Raw genomic sequence first — 14,857 nt, forward strand, 5'->3', positions numbered from 1 at the left:
AGAAGGAGCTGCTGTGTCCTAGGACTGACAGGGGCCCTTTTGCACTTCTGGTATTTCAAGTACTGTAGCACGCAAAGGTTCGTTTGCTTTTCTCAGTCTCAGTAGGACATCAGAGAAACCAAGGAAAGCATATGAAAATACAAACATAGCTTCATAGCTCATCTTACCATGCCTGGGCTGTCGTTCTTGAACTGGACCTGGTTTTTCCTGCCAAGTGTGTCATATATCTGTGTCATCACGGAACTGTTCTTGGTGACATTCCTGGCAAACATTGCTGGCTCTGGTAGGTCCCCCATGAATCTCAGGATGATTACCCAAACAACCAGAGAAGCCTGCAGTGACAGAAAGCACAGAAGAGAATTAAAGACCTCATGCCATTTCTTCCTCTTTAGATTACACCACTTTCTTCTTTTACCCAGTCCAAGCTGTTAAAATCCTGTCTCTCCCACTATCTACACCTAAATTTTACTTTCATGTCATACCACATGTGAGCAATGTTCATGACACTCTCAGGAAGAGGGTGCAGCTCTAGTGGGAATATCAGGTTTGCTCTGTGGTTGCTGAGCCTTCACCATTCTCGTTACTGGCACTTTGCATGTGTGCTGCAGCCAGAGTGGAACAGAGAAACTGTCACTGCACTCTGCATTTACCCACCTGGACAGACAGCAATGCAGTGAGCTCTTCTAGGAGCCTGACACCCAGAACTAGGAAGCCAAATTATAGCAAAGTTTTTGCAGCACGGGATCCTCCATTCTACAAGGCTGCTTAGCATCAAAACTCCCCTCCTCCATCCCCCTATGGTTCAACAGGAAAATCTGGTGCACAGGCCTCCTGTCCACTTCTGTCCTAACTCACAGACCAGCAACCCTAGCAAGAGATGGGTGAGCCCTGATGCCTTCCTCTCCAGTCTGCTTTTACCTCCAGTGGGTATCTGGAGAAGTCAAAATAAGCCTCGGAGTTCTCTCTGTTGGCAGACTAAAGGAGAACAGATATCTTGTGCTGGGGAGGTATCTGTGTGAAATACCTGCCTGCAAAGCACCACAAAATGCTGATGGAAACTACTACTTTCATAAAAGTGCTTAGGAGTATTTGCTTGACTCTAAAGACTCTGGTTCCTAGGGCTGTCTGTGCCTGAGGCAGGGGGAACAGGTTCATCGACAAGCAGGAACAAGATACCAGGACGTTGTCTTTATCATCATGGTAAAGTAGCGGGTGCCGCAGTGGTGTCCGGATGTGCGTATGTGTAGACGACCCCTGAAAATAAGTAGCTGCAAACTTTGGGAAGGTGTATTCTTCCAAGCCATCTGTTTCCTCTTCTAGCTCCACACTCATGGGAATCGTGTCCAGGTCCACCTCTTCCAGCTTGTGGGGCTTTGTTTCCAAGTCCTGTGCAGAACATGAGGAAGAAGTATATTTTCTTTCCCTCTAACCTGATATTCTTATTTTATGTTTTTTATGTTCTTTTTTTTTTTTTTCTTTTCTTTTTTCTCTTTCTGCTTAGCCATAGGTCCTCCAGAATGTGGCTTTCCAGTTAAATCCAAAGCCATTTTCAGCTGATACCAATAGACTGCTGGGACTCAGGGCTTGTTCTGAGATGCATCCATTCTATATGGCCTTCCTGCCCTGGTCTTCAGCTGGCCAAGAACACTGCTGTTTGGAAAATGCAGATACTCTCCTATTACTCATATCCTGCACTAATTCAGACTATTCTGCTCTCCCTACCCCATTCTATCCACCACTGTCAGGACTAGTATATTTCAAATTTTGCTTTTCAGAAAATGGGGTAATTTAGGTCATAAACTTCCAGCCTGTGTCAGCTGGAAAATCACTAAGAGCAATGGCAGCAGATCATATGGTTGGTGCCAAAATGGAGAGAATGGCTCTATTTGGTGGGGGGCTGCTGGAGCAAAGAAACAAATATGAAGTGGCTTTTGAAGACACACAGTTCTTAAACTGCAGGTGATCAAAAACTTCCGGGAGATGATCTCTGAAAGCAGTTCCTGTCTGGATGACTAATTTGGGTGTATCTTTCACTGTACAGAAGTCCATTAAACAGAATTGACCACTGATGAAATTCCAAGAAAGCTGATGGATTTACACAAGGAATGAACATGACCCATTACCACTCTGCAGCTCCATACCTCAAAGCCCAGGGGAGCCTGTCCTTCTCGGCCTCCGATCACAGAAGGTAAAAACCCAAAAATTTTGTCAACCATCTCTTGGTCACTGATAACATCATCATTTGTTGGTCTGCTGGCAAACGCATCTTTCCTCCTTTGTCCTTCTTCCTCCTCATCTCTTTCCAGAGTAGACAGGTGTTCCTTTAAACATAGAATTTGGTTAAGCATAACTGGAACATCATTCTGCTAGGAAGAATGGGTGCAAGGATGAAAGGCAGTTACAAAGGTGCTATGACAGTGAGGTCCAGCTCTGCTAGTGCAATGCTGGAATGTGAAGCCAAATGTTGCTTGTGCTAAGCAGTCACAAAGACATATCTCGTCAGCAGGGCTTTGTTCTTACAGCTGTCCCAATAGACTGTCGATCTATTAGTAATAACATACAGTTTTGAAGAACTGTATCACTAAAAGAAAAAATAAATCACTTTAGGAAAAACAAAGTATTCCTAATAGCAGAAACAAAAACACACCACAACACAATATTTAAAATTTTAAAATGTTTTGTGTCAGGAGGCTGTAATAGCATTGTGCATGCTTGGCTAAAGTGCCAGGTCATATTGCAAACAGAAATGTGCATGTGTTTACCTTGTCCCATTTCTAAATCATCCTTACAAGTAAGTTTACAACTCTGTCTGCCTCTTACTATTCTCTAAAATATAGCAGTATTCAGGTCTTTAAACAAGTCCACATATAAACTGTGCAAGCCATCTTGTCAGCCAAACTATGTAGCGTTCAGTGTTCCTCAGTTGACATGCCTACCTCTTCTAACCTAATAGCTTCTTTTAAAACTCTGCTTTCATACCTCAAAATAAAATATTCCAAAATTAATATCCATATCCAGTGCTATCCAATGGCAATGCTTGCTGGTCATTGACTCTCAGAACCTCATAGAAACAACATCATATTCATGAGGTATCTGGACAGATACGCATACCTCCCTCTTCATCCTTTGCAAAATTTGGCAAGCAAACATGCCCCTTGCATTGTGCCTGTATAAGACATACCACTTTCTTCCACGTTACTATTTTTTGACGTATTAGATAACCACGGCATGCAGCTTGAAACCTGATGACACGAGCCCGGGCTGTTTCATACTGTTTGGCAAGTTGACGGCTCCGGTAGAGGGCCTGCAGGCGCCCAAAACCCAGCATAATCTGTAGGAGGTGGGAAAAAAAAAAAAAGAAAAAAAGAAGTGATTGGTGTTCAAAGCAAGTGAGACTGGGGTTAAGTTGGGATGAATAGAAGATAACAAAATTCAGTAATTGGATAAAGCCACTGGAAGGGGTTAATGGGATACTGCCATCTATAAAAGAATGCTTTAATTTCTTCTTCCAGTGATATGCTTTTAAAGCTAGATGAGACAGAGTTCTTTTGAGGAGCTTTTCTAGGGAGTGGCTTCAGGCAGTGTCAGCCTGAGATTTTGACAAGGGAAAGAAGAGAGCAGAAATTAAACTAAGTATATTGGGAAAAAAAAGAACAGCATGGACTTGGGAGAGATAGGTACGTTAATCCTGAGAGAAGCAGCAGAGTAGGACGGGGCCAAGTGCAGGACAACACCCTGGCTCTTCAGATAGGAATTGTGTTACTTTGATGCAGAATAGAAAATGTTTCTGACTGAAATTGGCAGTTTCTCCTCTCGTTCCTCACAAATGGGATATTCTCTTATATAGTAATAACAATCTCTCCCATACAAATACACAATATGTGGGCACCTCCAATATGGTGTAGCTTTCCTCACCCACAAATCCACCATCTGTAGAAGTTCAGCTTATTAATTTTTATAGATTGATACAATGATTTTTTTTCTATTACAGATTCCCAGTTTTCCTATAACAGTTGTGGAAGACCCTTTGCTCACAGCTTGGTAGTGATGCACAAATGCTAGCCCTGGACTCCTGACTAGAAGTGTTGGAGCACTTGGGTGCCAGCTTGCTGCAACCAGGCCTGCCAGAGGTTAGTTGTGTTACTGTTTCACCAGAAAGCAGAAATGTCACAAGTTCAGCAAGCCCTGAGATGCCCCAGAGTCCTCCTTGGACCCTGTAAGTCCCTTCTTTATACCCTGCCATTCTGCCTCTTCCCTTTTCATTTGTGAATATCTTCATTCCTAATACTCCACTCAGCCTTACAAAGCATAGTGTATAAATACACACACACACACACACTCTTATATATACACCTTCCTCTTACCATTCTGAAATTCTTCCGGCAGCAGTAGCCTCGCCAGGCTGCCTGAATGGCTACAGCAGACTTCCTCTGTTTCAAAAACTGCTTCCTAAGCAAACAGACAGGTGAGGTGACAAGGAGTACGTTATTTCTGCTGCTTCATATGATAAGAATAAAGAATAAGGGTGGTGTTTTTTTGTTTATTTGTTTTTTAATGTGTATGGGATTTCTAGACTCTGATCTCAGGCTAGACTCAGGCTAGACTGCTATCTAGGAACACTAGCGTCAGGAAAACCATTGTTAAACTTACTAGCTCAGATACTAGTAGCTTGCTAGAGCAAGCTTGAAGCACAGCAAGGGCTGTTCTTCTTGCTTATGAGCAGCCCATGAAAAGTATTATGTTGCAGCACAAAGGTTAGTCTGGTCAGATACTTTTGTACCACGTGCATCAAAATTATCCTTTCTCAAAGCATTTTGTCTGCTTATACCTTCTCCATGCTGATGGAAATGCCAGAAGAGGCTGTTTTGCCTGACCTTTTCAGGACAAGGGCCTTGAGGAATTTCACCCAGGCTCAGCTCATCCTGCTAGTGAAGCAGCACCATGAATCAATCAGTTGAGCTCTCAAAGTGAGAGCTCTCATATTTGGTTTGCTATCCATTTGCTAGTAGAAAGGATGAGACAAAAGTATTACTAATCCACCTTTTTACGTCTGAGCTGACTTTGCCCTTTAATGCTGCAAAAATATTCATAGCAACTGCAACCAAATTCATTGCTGTAGTAGGAGAGTTCTGTAAGAGCTGAAAAAGCCTTCACATAAAGCAGGGATAACTCTCCCATCTAATGACCACTTGCTTCCCAACGTGCTAACTGCCAAGGCTAGGAGCACATCTGAGCAAGAAGAACTTCCTATGGTAAAAGCTGTCACACAGTGGTTGTCAAAGCTTGCACATAGCTCTGATAGTCTAAAAATAAAAGTCAGGTGAGTTTTTTAGAGAGGGGCAATACTCTGTTAGATAACAGGCACAGCTAGAAAAGAAAAAAGAGAATTTTATTGGCATTTGTGTCCTGTGTTATAGTTATTGCTTCACCATTGTCAGGAACATTTTCTAAACCAAACCAGGAGTTAGTCTTATATTATGGTTCTGTTTGGGCAATACAAAATTAATGAAAAAAATATCGTGATGTAAAGCGTTTTAGTGAGGGCAACAATTTATCTGACAGTGACTAAATTTTAGTTCTGGAGATATTTCAAACTAAACTAGAATTGTGCATCATTGTCAAGGACAAGGACTAGTTAGTTTTCTATCTTTCCTATTCTTTTGTACCTATGTCTCATATCAAAGAAGCATTCTAAAATAGAAGATCCTACATTCCGTGCAGACTTCCTGCTCTCCAGATACCTATCTCTACTATTTGCTGTAAAGATTAAGTGCAAATCCTCCTTCCAGTCCTTCCTCTACATACAAGTTGCATGTGCAGCAGTCCTGCATTTTGAAGAGCATCATGATACTAAACAGATAGTACAGATAGAACAAATTTTTGTGCGAAGTCTGCATGGATGCACTGTTACATGATGAGCATTGAATTGAGAGGTAGTGGAAGGTATGAATTGATACATTTAATACTCAGGAATGCTTCACTCAGGATATTAAAACCACACTACAAACCAAAGCAAATCCCATTCTGTGAGATCACTGACCTGTCCTTGAATCCTCTCATCACCTTCTGGATAAGAAGAACCTTATCTGTGAGTATCTTTTGTCGTTGCAACTCCAATACTGTGTCATGGTGATCCTGTTAAAAGAAAACATCGATATGCCTGCTGAATAGACATCTCCACAACTTCTGAAAACTGGACACATGGTCTGAAAAAGACACAGAATCAGCATGACATAGTGCAAGCTGTGATTAAAATGTGTTTGTGGAGCTGCAGTAGGAAGAGTTGTCTCTATCTGGCCACACCATGTCTGGCTATAGCAATAAACAAGCACAGAGTCTGTCTAGGAAAAGGCTGCTTTTACCTTGCGTAGGGCAAGGACTTCCCCTGGGACAGTGTGTTGGTATCCATTGTGCTCTGGGCTTGAGCAGAAACCAGAACATTGCTCTGTGCTGTTTCAGCTGCACCACTGGAGCACAGGAAAAGGATCAGTCCCTCCTACACTAAGCTTGTGTCCATCAAATTACATGGTCTTCAGGAACACAGACCCGGTCTCAGATTCAAGAGAGAGTTTATAAGAGAACCCAGTCCTTCTGGTTCACCACTCTTACATTGACAAGTCAGGCTTAACTGTGAAATGCTCAGTTTTTCAGGGGAAGAGGTAATAAACTGTCCTTTTACTTACTTTAAGGAAAATCTTGGTCTCTCCAGCCTGCCAGCTCTCATCCTTGCCCAGCACTGCTTCAGAGATGCTGATACAGGACTGTCGAGCATCATTCTTCAGCTGATGTGCAAAAGCATCATTATATTAGGACTTGGTTGGACACACAGTGGTGGTACTATTTAAGGATCTACTCCCTTGCATTTCATAGGGCAAAGAACACAAACAGGTGAGGTCCGACAGACTTCTGGCCTGACAGGATAATGAATGAAAGTGGTTCAGCTCAAATGGTCAAGAAACAGAGGAACATTAGTGTTTGGCGAAGCGTTCCAGGGTTAAATTGCCAGGAAGCATGTCAGTGACCTCAGAAGTGTGTGATTACAGAAAACGAAATATCTGAGGGCAGTAGATATGCCACCGTGCCTGGGATGTCTATGTGGAGCAACTCCAGGACCTAAAAGCATCTCTATTGTTTCAACTAAGGTCAATTGAGCATGTAAGTATTTAGAGTTTTTTATAATTTACAGTTACTGTGATGACAGCTGTCTCAGCTGTGTGAGCAGTAATCCAAGAACTTTATACTATGGGAAAGACTATAGCTTCATAAGGAAAAGTTAGATTAGCCTTAAGTCAAGCTTGTGCTAACACACCAGTTTTTGAACAGACCACGGCAGGAGAACTCTGTATCTGTCAAAGAACTCCTCAAAGGTGTAGCGAATTGGGTAGCCAGCTTTCCTGATCTGAATGGTCTCCATCATCCCTGAATATCGCAGCTGTTTGATACACAGCTCCCGGTCAAATAACTGGAAGAGAAAGCAGACAAAGATGAGGCTTAGTACAAAAAGAAGCTGCACATGCAGCATTCCTCAAAATATATCTATTAACCTGTGACCTCTGAGGGCCTTTAAAATGGCCTACTATGGCTTTTCTTTATTGCACTTCTTATTTCAGTGTCCTAAATTAATTCATTACAGGCATAAACATGTCACTCCAAAAGGTCTTCAAATTTGTGTTTATTGGCAGTGGAAGCAGTCCATTAACTTCAGATTGTCTTTAGCAACTATTTCCAATTCTGTAACTGTGATTTCAGGGGAACAATAAATTGTTCATGTTGTTTTGCAGGTGTGAGTAACTGTAGTAGAAACTTATGTTCTTTGGGTATACATAGCATGAGTGCTGCTAATTTTTTTTGTAATGCAGATTAAAAATAGGCTCACTAGGCCACATGCAGTACTTTAAAAATGATTAAGTCACTTGACAAACACCATACAAGGATTTGGTGTAGAACTGGGTTGTGATCTCCCAAGTTCCAGCCAAGTATCTTAACAACAAACTTGCTCCTCTTCTTTTGTAGTGTCAAATTAGGCTACATCACCCCTCTCTCAAATACCAACAGCTCCCTTCATCTCTCTCAGGCTATTTCATAATATGATCATGGCTGAATCCTATTTTTTTTTTCATTTTTCCCCTTGATTGGGCTAGAAACTCTCCAGTTCTCTCCTTATCTTTACAGGACTGGCTTTTACAGCTCCTCCCAGGAACACACCTGTGTGCTTTTCTTCCATCCATCACTCTATTACTCTATTACTCTATCCTATTGCCCTTTTTCTTACAGTAATGGCTTGTACTCCAGCTCTTTTTGACTGAAGTAAAGATAGAAAATGCTACATAGCAACGGATACCTTTTTATCATTAAAAAGTTTACTGAAGACAAGAGCTCATAATGTTAAAGCATTACCAGGGGTTTCTTGTAGTCGTTCGGTTTGATGCAGCGGATGAAGTATGGCTGGCACTGACCAAGGATTTTCATGAGTTTTTCTAGGGATTGCTTGAACTGTCCTCCCAGAGTAGAGAGCCGTTTGGTGGTATCCAAGCCCTGGGAAGAGTAAGCACATGCTGACTGCTACATCATTCATTGTCAGAGGGCCAGATGATAAATCTTCATATTTTTGTACGAAGTAATGGTATCAAACAGATGCCAGGAAAAGTTATCTACCTATATGGGAGCTAAATCTGTCATCTGTATCTTATTTGGGAAGATTCTTTTGAGGAAACCCCACTGAGCTCCTTCACCTACTTGGGCAATAATTTCTAGCAGTGGGGGTGGCTGTGGTGGAAGAAATTCCTCCCACAGGGGCCCACATAGGCCTGTCTCTTCCATCCAAGGCTGTGCTTAGTGTAGGGCCTGGGTGTCAAGCCATTATTCATGGATATGTGCCTGAAAGTTTGGTAAGAAACAGCCATTTCCAAAGCAATAATAACCTCCAGGCCAGGCATTTTGCTGCCAGTTCATAGCTAAGTAGAATTGCTAAGGATTCCGAGCAGCTTATTCCTTAATGCTTCAGATGGTCTCCTTGCTCATTAATGCTACAGTAAGTAGTGAAAAGGCAACCTTCTACTGGAGGATAATGTAAAAGCTGCTCTGTCTGTGGCTGCAGGTACAGTGCTTTATGTCTGACAACTCCTGGGTTGAATTTTGCTTACAGGTGCAATAGTGTAACCCTAGAGGGACTGCACTTGGCTGCAGTTAGCTCCTGACTTCCCCTGTTTCACTGCAAGCACAGTTCTACCTCTTTTTCCACACAGATTATTACAATAACCCTTAGCTGCTGCTTCGATGTTTTAAGAGCATTTTAAATTATTAAATGTTGTCACAGTGACAACAGTGCAGATTCCAGGTAACAAAAAGATTCCACTGGCCTTTTTCTTACAGGCTTTTTATAAGCTTGGAGCTAATCTTTGAAACACAATACTGCTATATATAAAGATGTTTTTTTCCCATCCCCCCAACCCCCCCTCCCCCATTCAAAATAAATAAACCATTTAAAGCCAGTGGCTCCCATCACTTTAATGGTCTTTATAGTACCTCGTTACTCTGGTTCTTACATTTAAAGTCCCCTTTTTAACACTCAAGTTGCCACTTTCTTCTTTAAGCTACAGGACAATGCTGCCCTCCAGCGACCAAACCCTCATGCCTTGGAAAATAGTTCCTGGGAATGCTTCATAGCAGCTCTGATGCATTTTAGGGCTAGCAAGCTCCTGTTTGAAGTGGACAGGATAACAGCATATAGATGTTTAAGCTGTATGAGAGTTAAAAGCAATTTGCACTCTCAGACCTTAGAGGCCTTTCTGCTGTACCACTAAATCAGCGGGACAGTCACAGAAGGCTGAGGTCCAGGCCCTCATGGTCTCACAGACCACCTTCAGATACAACACTGTTAGCCTGTCTTGTTGCTGGAATGGTGGTGCATTTTCTCCCCTGGTGAGTCAGCAGAGAGACTCTGAGACCTCAGAAAAGCACATTTTTTTTCTCGCACTTCATTCACTGTTCTTTTCTGTAGGCTGCTTCTTAGGCTCCCCACTAGTGGCCCAACCTATCTGAAATTAGTAGGGATGTATCACCTGACTTCTATGCATTTTGAAATAGACAGTAACCCACATTTAGTAGCTCCTTTCTTGACATGCTACTTTCTAAATGTTCTCCTAAGGAAAGCTTTTTTTCCAATAACACAACCTTCTTTAAAAAGACAAAAATCATCAGAGCAATGCAGGTGGGCCTGATATTTAATCTTAAGTTGCTCACAACATTTAATAAATGCTAAGCCATTTCTCGGTTGCTGCTTGTACCACTTCTTTCTTCTCCCACAGGTTGTTTACCTGTCCGTGGCCAGATGTTCTAGACAGCAGAAAACCACATTGAGATAAAGACTGAGGAAGAAAGAACAGGATCAGAAAACAATGCCAGGAGAACAGGCAGATAACAGGTAAGATAGCAAGCTGACTGTTTGCTCTCTACCCTGAGAAGGAAACTCAGGAATATAAACACTAAAAGCACTCCTGGGAGACAGGGCTGACATTACATTTTACAGCATGAATGCCAGATCCTGACTTTTATTCCAGACTCCTTTGTTGAAATGGGTTGAAGGAAAGGGTATGCATGAAAATGTATTTGCAGAGACAGTGTAATAAAAAGAGGAGGTCAAGAACAGCTAGAGCATTATAGAAGGGAGGAGAAATGAGTTGTTTCTGCAACCCAGTGTCATTTAGCCAACCTTGTAGGCCTGGTCACTTCCAAGACGCCGGATGGTCCCACGTCCCAGACTAGGTGGGGTTGTTTCCACCTGGAAAATCTGCCTCAGGAATTTGTTTTTGGAGGAATGAACCATTTGCATTATGTTAGCACTCAGTGTGTCCCGGTTTTTCTCTAGGAAACCTATAGGATGGAAAAAAAATTACAAAAATCTCTGCAGTCAGCTGGCTCTAGTGCTACTCTGGCTAGCTAAAATTTATTTCATCTACAGTAACTTGCTGATTAGTTTAGAGTAATTCTCCTGATCTTCTGACTTCAGCTAAGTAAACCTGAAGGTTTTGAACTCCCATCCTGAGAAATCACAGATCAACACTACCCTGGAGTGCTACACGTCCATGGCAAGCCACGCTTTTCTCTACACCCTCCACATCCAGCAGTGACAGGCTCACCTTTTGATTCATAAAAGACAGCCCCGGCAAAGTGGTTAATGCCAAACTTGGTGTCATGGTCACTCTTAGGTGGGATATAGACTTTACTTTTGCCATGGAGGGAATTGATTTTGATGAGCATGGTAGCATCTGTGCCCTAGAAACAAACACAGGCAGAAAATGACAGTTAAGTAGATCCCCTGTCCGCACTGGACTATGCTCAGCGAACAAACAGACGTGGTGCTCAGAGATAACAAAGGCTTAAATTCTGCTCCTTACTTGCGTAGTAAATCTGGAAGAAGTCAGTGGCAGAAGTATCTCCCCTTTTACACAGACCTTCCTCTCAAGCATCAGGACAGAACACAGCACTAGAGTGTAAGGCCTAGTATTTTAGGGCTGTACACAAGGCTCTATAACATGACCAACATCACCAGGCATGCTGAAAATTTCCCAAATCTTTGGTGCTCACAAGCAGAATTCCCCACCAGCCTTCCCATGCCATCCTAACCAGCCATGCTCTAGGGGGTGCATGCTTCTCCTTCCAGGTAGGGACACCGAGCCTTCTTTCACTCCCCAACTGGTATAAGGCTCAGAAATCCCCAGAAGGCTGCCGAAGCAGATACCAGTCAGCGTGCCCAGATTGTGACTTCCACAGGCAGGCAGCTTCTCTTCAAGTGATGCCATCACAATCTCATCCCCTTGCAGTGCATGTGAGGTGCTAGAGCAGTGCTAGCTCTGCTCACTCACCCGTGCTAGGTTAGTGCTGTGCTATCTGAGAAGCCATGTGCTCTGGGAATCAGAGAAGAGAAGGACCACCCTCTTCTCAGGGTAGGAAGGGGAAAGTTGTCTGTCTGTCCATCTGTACACAATCCTCTTAAATTTCTGCCTGAGGACTACAAGTGAGCTGAGGCAGGGGCTTGCTTTTCTGGATAAGCTGATGTTGCCATCTAATTCCTGTACTAACAGTCCTGCTTACCCTCACCATGCTCTGGAGATGAGGAAAATGTTCTGCAGGAATGTTTGAGATAGGATCCTCAACCCCTGCTCTCCTGTTTGAGATGCCTGCCCTTTGTAGAATGACATTTTTCACAATGACATTGCACAACTGTGACTGTCATACAGGAGAAGAGAAAGCTGCCATCCAGACCAACAGCAGAACAATACTCAAACAATATACAAAACCAAATATTTCATAAAAAGGCAATTCTAAATGATCAGGAGTCCTTCCTTCTCCGCTTGGAACAACTATAAGAGTTTCAATAGCGAGATACCAGGAAGAGTACACTCCAGCAAAGACAGAAGTATTCCTATAGCTAATTTAAAAGGGACACCTTTAAGGGGGAAGACATTGCCCCTCATGATGTCTCTGAAAGCGTTTTTGCACTCTTCCTTGTTAAGTAAGCCAAGCATTACTGATGAGCTGTGGTGAAAACCAAACATTACAGGTGAAACCATAAAGTTACCTTTGGGAACTTGCTCTCTTCATCAATGAGGGAGATGATGTTCATGGGTTTGAGTGCAATGACTTCCAGAGCCTGGTGGTTGTCAGGGAATTCGATGTTGTTCCAGGCAATGTGCTCTGCAAGGTATTCCTCTTGTTCCAGCTTGAAGACATGGTGCACGAAGAACTGCTGAAGGTGCTCATTGGCAATGTTAATGCAGAGCTGCTCAAAGCTGTGGAAGGACAAGGTGGGAAACCATGGTCATCCCTGGACCTCGGCCAGTGCTGCACTGCTCCGTGGTATTTGTTTACTCTGTATTAAATATGTATCCAGATATACTACTGCTATATTCCACAGTGTTAATGATTACCACCACTGCATGTTGTCAATCTTAGGAACATAAGGGATACATTTTCTGCTGTGATAAAGACGAGCATAAATGAGCCAACTGATGACTGAGTGTTGCTGGGTAAGCAAGAAAAGATCGTGTATGTGTTTCAAGAAACTAGAGTAAAGGGGAACATATAACTGTGATAATAGCTTGACTGTATGAATGTGTGACCTATTTTTACTTGCACTGGCATTACCGCTTCTTTTGTCAGTTAGTCCTTAATGCTGCACCTGAGTTTCATTACCTGGTAATTGCTGTAGCACAGTGTGTGCCTGTGGAGTACTCACCACAGTGAGGCCCCATGTGGATTGCAGCCTTTGGGAATAGCATAAAGTAATAGATAGATAGATATAGATAGACTGTGAAAGATGTAGGCTGTCCTGAACAGATCTTAGACTACGTTCCAGAGGTCAGTGAGGAATAATATCTTGCTGAAAGCAAGCAAAGTACATCTGTTGAAATGAATTGGAAAAAATTGCCATGCAGAATTTAGAAAGAATGAAAACCATGGAACGTTTCAAGTGATTTATCAAGGAGGGGTGACAAAGGTGGAGGGAAATAGAATGACAGAAATAATACTAGTAATATTAATAATTATTACAATATTTAATATTGTAATTAATAATAATATTTGCACACAGTCATTTACTACATCCCTGACTGTGGCATACCCTGCTACAATAGTGCTCACATGTTGTCTGTGTCACAAAATGGAGAAAGCTTCTCTACTCTGGCCACCAATGTTTGTAGACTGCAGAGTACGGGTGATGGTTTGTAGAGTACTGATGATATGGTACCTACATACCATACAAGTTAGAGAATTGCTGCCTCTGTAAAGAAGGGCATATAGAAATGGTGCTTTGGGACTGAAATCACCAGCAAGAGAGGTAGCAGTGGGACAACAGTATACTAACCAGGTGTTTTGCTGACCTGTCCTTAAAAGCAGAGAAATTAAGGAGCCCCCAAAAAAGTGACAGGAGAGCAAAAACACTGAGCAAAATAGAAGCATGGGCTGAAAAGGGAAACCAAATACAGCCTCCTTTGTACTATGTACAAAATGCATCCCAAGAGACATCATAAAAATGTTATGGTACACAGACAGGGGGCATCTGCTTGTAATGACTGCCTGCTGGTAGCATCTCCTGTGAGCAAATTCCTGAGGTTCTGGAATAGACTTGGCAATGGCTGCACCAGAAAGAAAGCTGAAGGAGAAGGCAGAAGTGTGACCAAGACTGAAGACAAATGGTATCTGTGCAAGATCATCACTAGGAAAACTCAGTGATGGAAATTTCACTGCTTCTCTGAGAATGAGGACAATAATGAAAGAACATGTCTGTTTCTTCGTTCTTTCCATTTACATCAGCTGCTTTTCAGCTCCCCAGTGGAAATGAATCTAGAGCCTCTTACCTGTTGTTGCTAAAGTTTTCAAACCCAAAAATGTCCAACAACCCAATGGACTGATGCGTATTTTTAGGCTTCTCAGAAGTTGTGTTGGAAATGGCTGAGTTGATCTTATTCACTATCCACAGGAAAATCCGTCCATATATACCCTGGGGAAAAATTAAAGAGGAAATGGAAGACCATCGTTACAGTCTTTGGACATATCTCAGTGCTTTCCTTCGTGCTGCAACAATGATGTCAGACTATGCCTGAAGACTAGGAGGGATCAGAGCCCACTGGGTGAATATTTATCACAAAAGGCTCTTTCACTAGTAAGACAGACAGCTTTGAAAGCATTCCCAATCTTAAACAGAGAATAAATAGGAACCAATACCTTCACAAATGCATCCCTCCCATCTGCAGCTTGAGCTACGCTCAGAGGCCTGGACACACTTTCTCCTCGGACAATGATTGAGAGGTTTGTGAGACTGTTCTGAAGTTCACTGGAGTCCACCTAGAGGAACAGG

The 14,857-nt window shown here is 42.5% G+C and overlaps 1 protein-coding gene across 1 annotated transcript in view; it reads right to left on the minus strand.

Moving 5' to 3' along the window:
• MYO7B (myosin VIIB) overlaps positions 1–14,857 on the minus strand; it is a 48,401-nt gene that overhangs the window by 25,988 nt on the left and 7,556 nt on the right. The window contains 14 exon segments of the mRNA XM_050712479.1: positions 168–332; positions 1,177–1,386; positions 2,142–2,321; positions 3,182–3,331; positions 4,365–4,449; positions 6,041–6,135; positions 6,684–6,782; positions 7,310–7,462; positions 8,398–8,535; positions 10,712–10,872; positions 11,139–11,274; positions 12,581–12,791; positions 14,358–14,500; positions 14,725–14,844. Of these exon segments, the coding sequence (XP_050568436.1) occupies positions 168–332; positions 1,177–1,386; positions 2,142–2,321; positions 3,182–3,331; positions 4,365–4,449; positions 6,041–6,135; positions 6,684–6,782; positions 7,310–7,462; positions 8,398–8,535; positions 10,712–10,872; positions 11,139–11,274; positions 12,581–12,791; positions 14,358–14,500; positions 14,725–14,844 (2,046 nt within the window).

This window comes from Cygnus atratus, chromosome 9, assembly GCF_013377495.2.
Source record: "Cygnus atratus isolate AKBS03 ecotype Queensland, Australia chromosome 9, CAtr_DNAZoo_HiC_assembly, whole genome shotgun sequence".
Taxonomy (NCBI): Eukaryota; Metazoa; Chordata; class Aves; order Anseriformes; family Anatidae; genus Cygnus; species Cygnus atratus.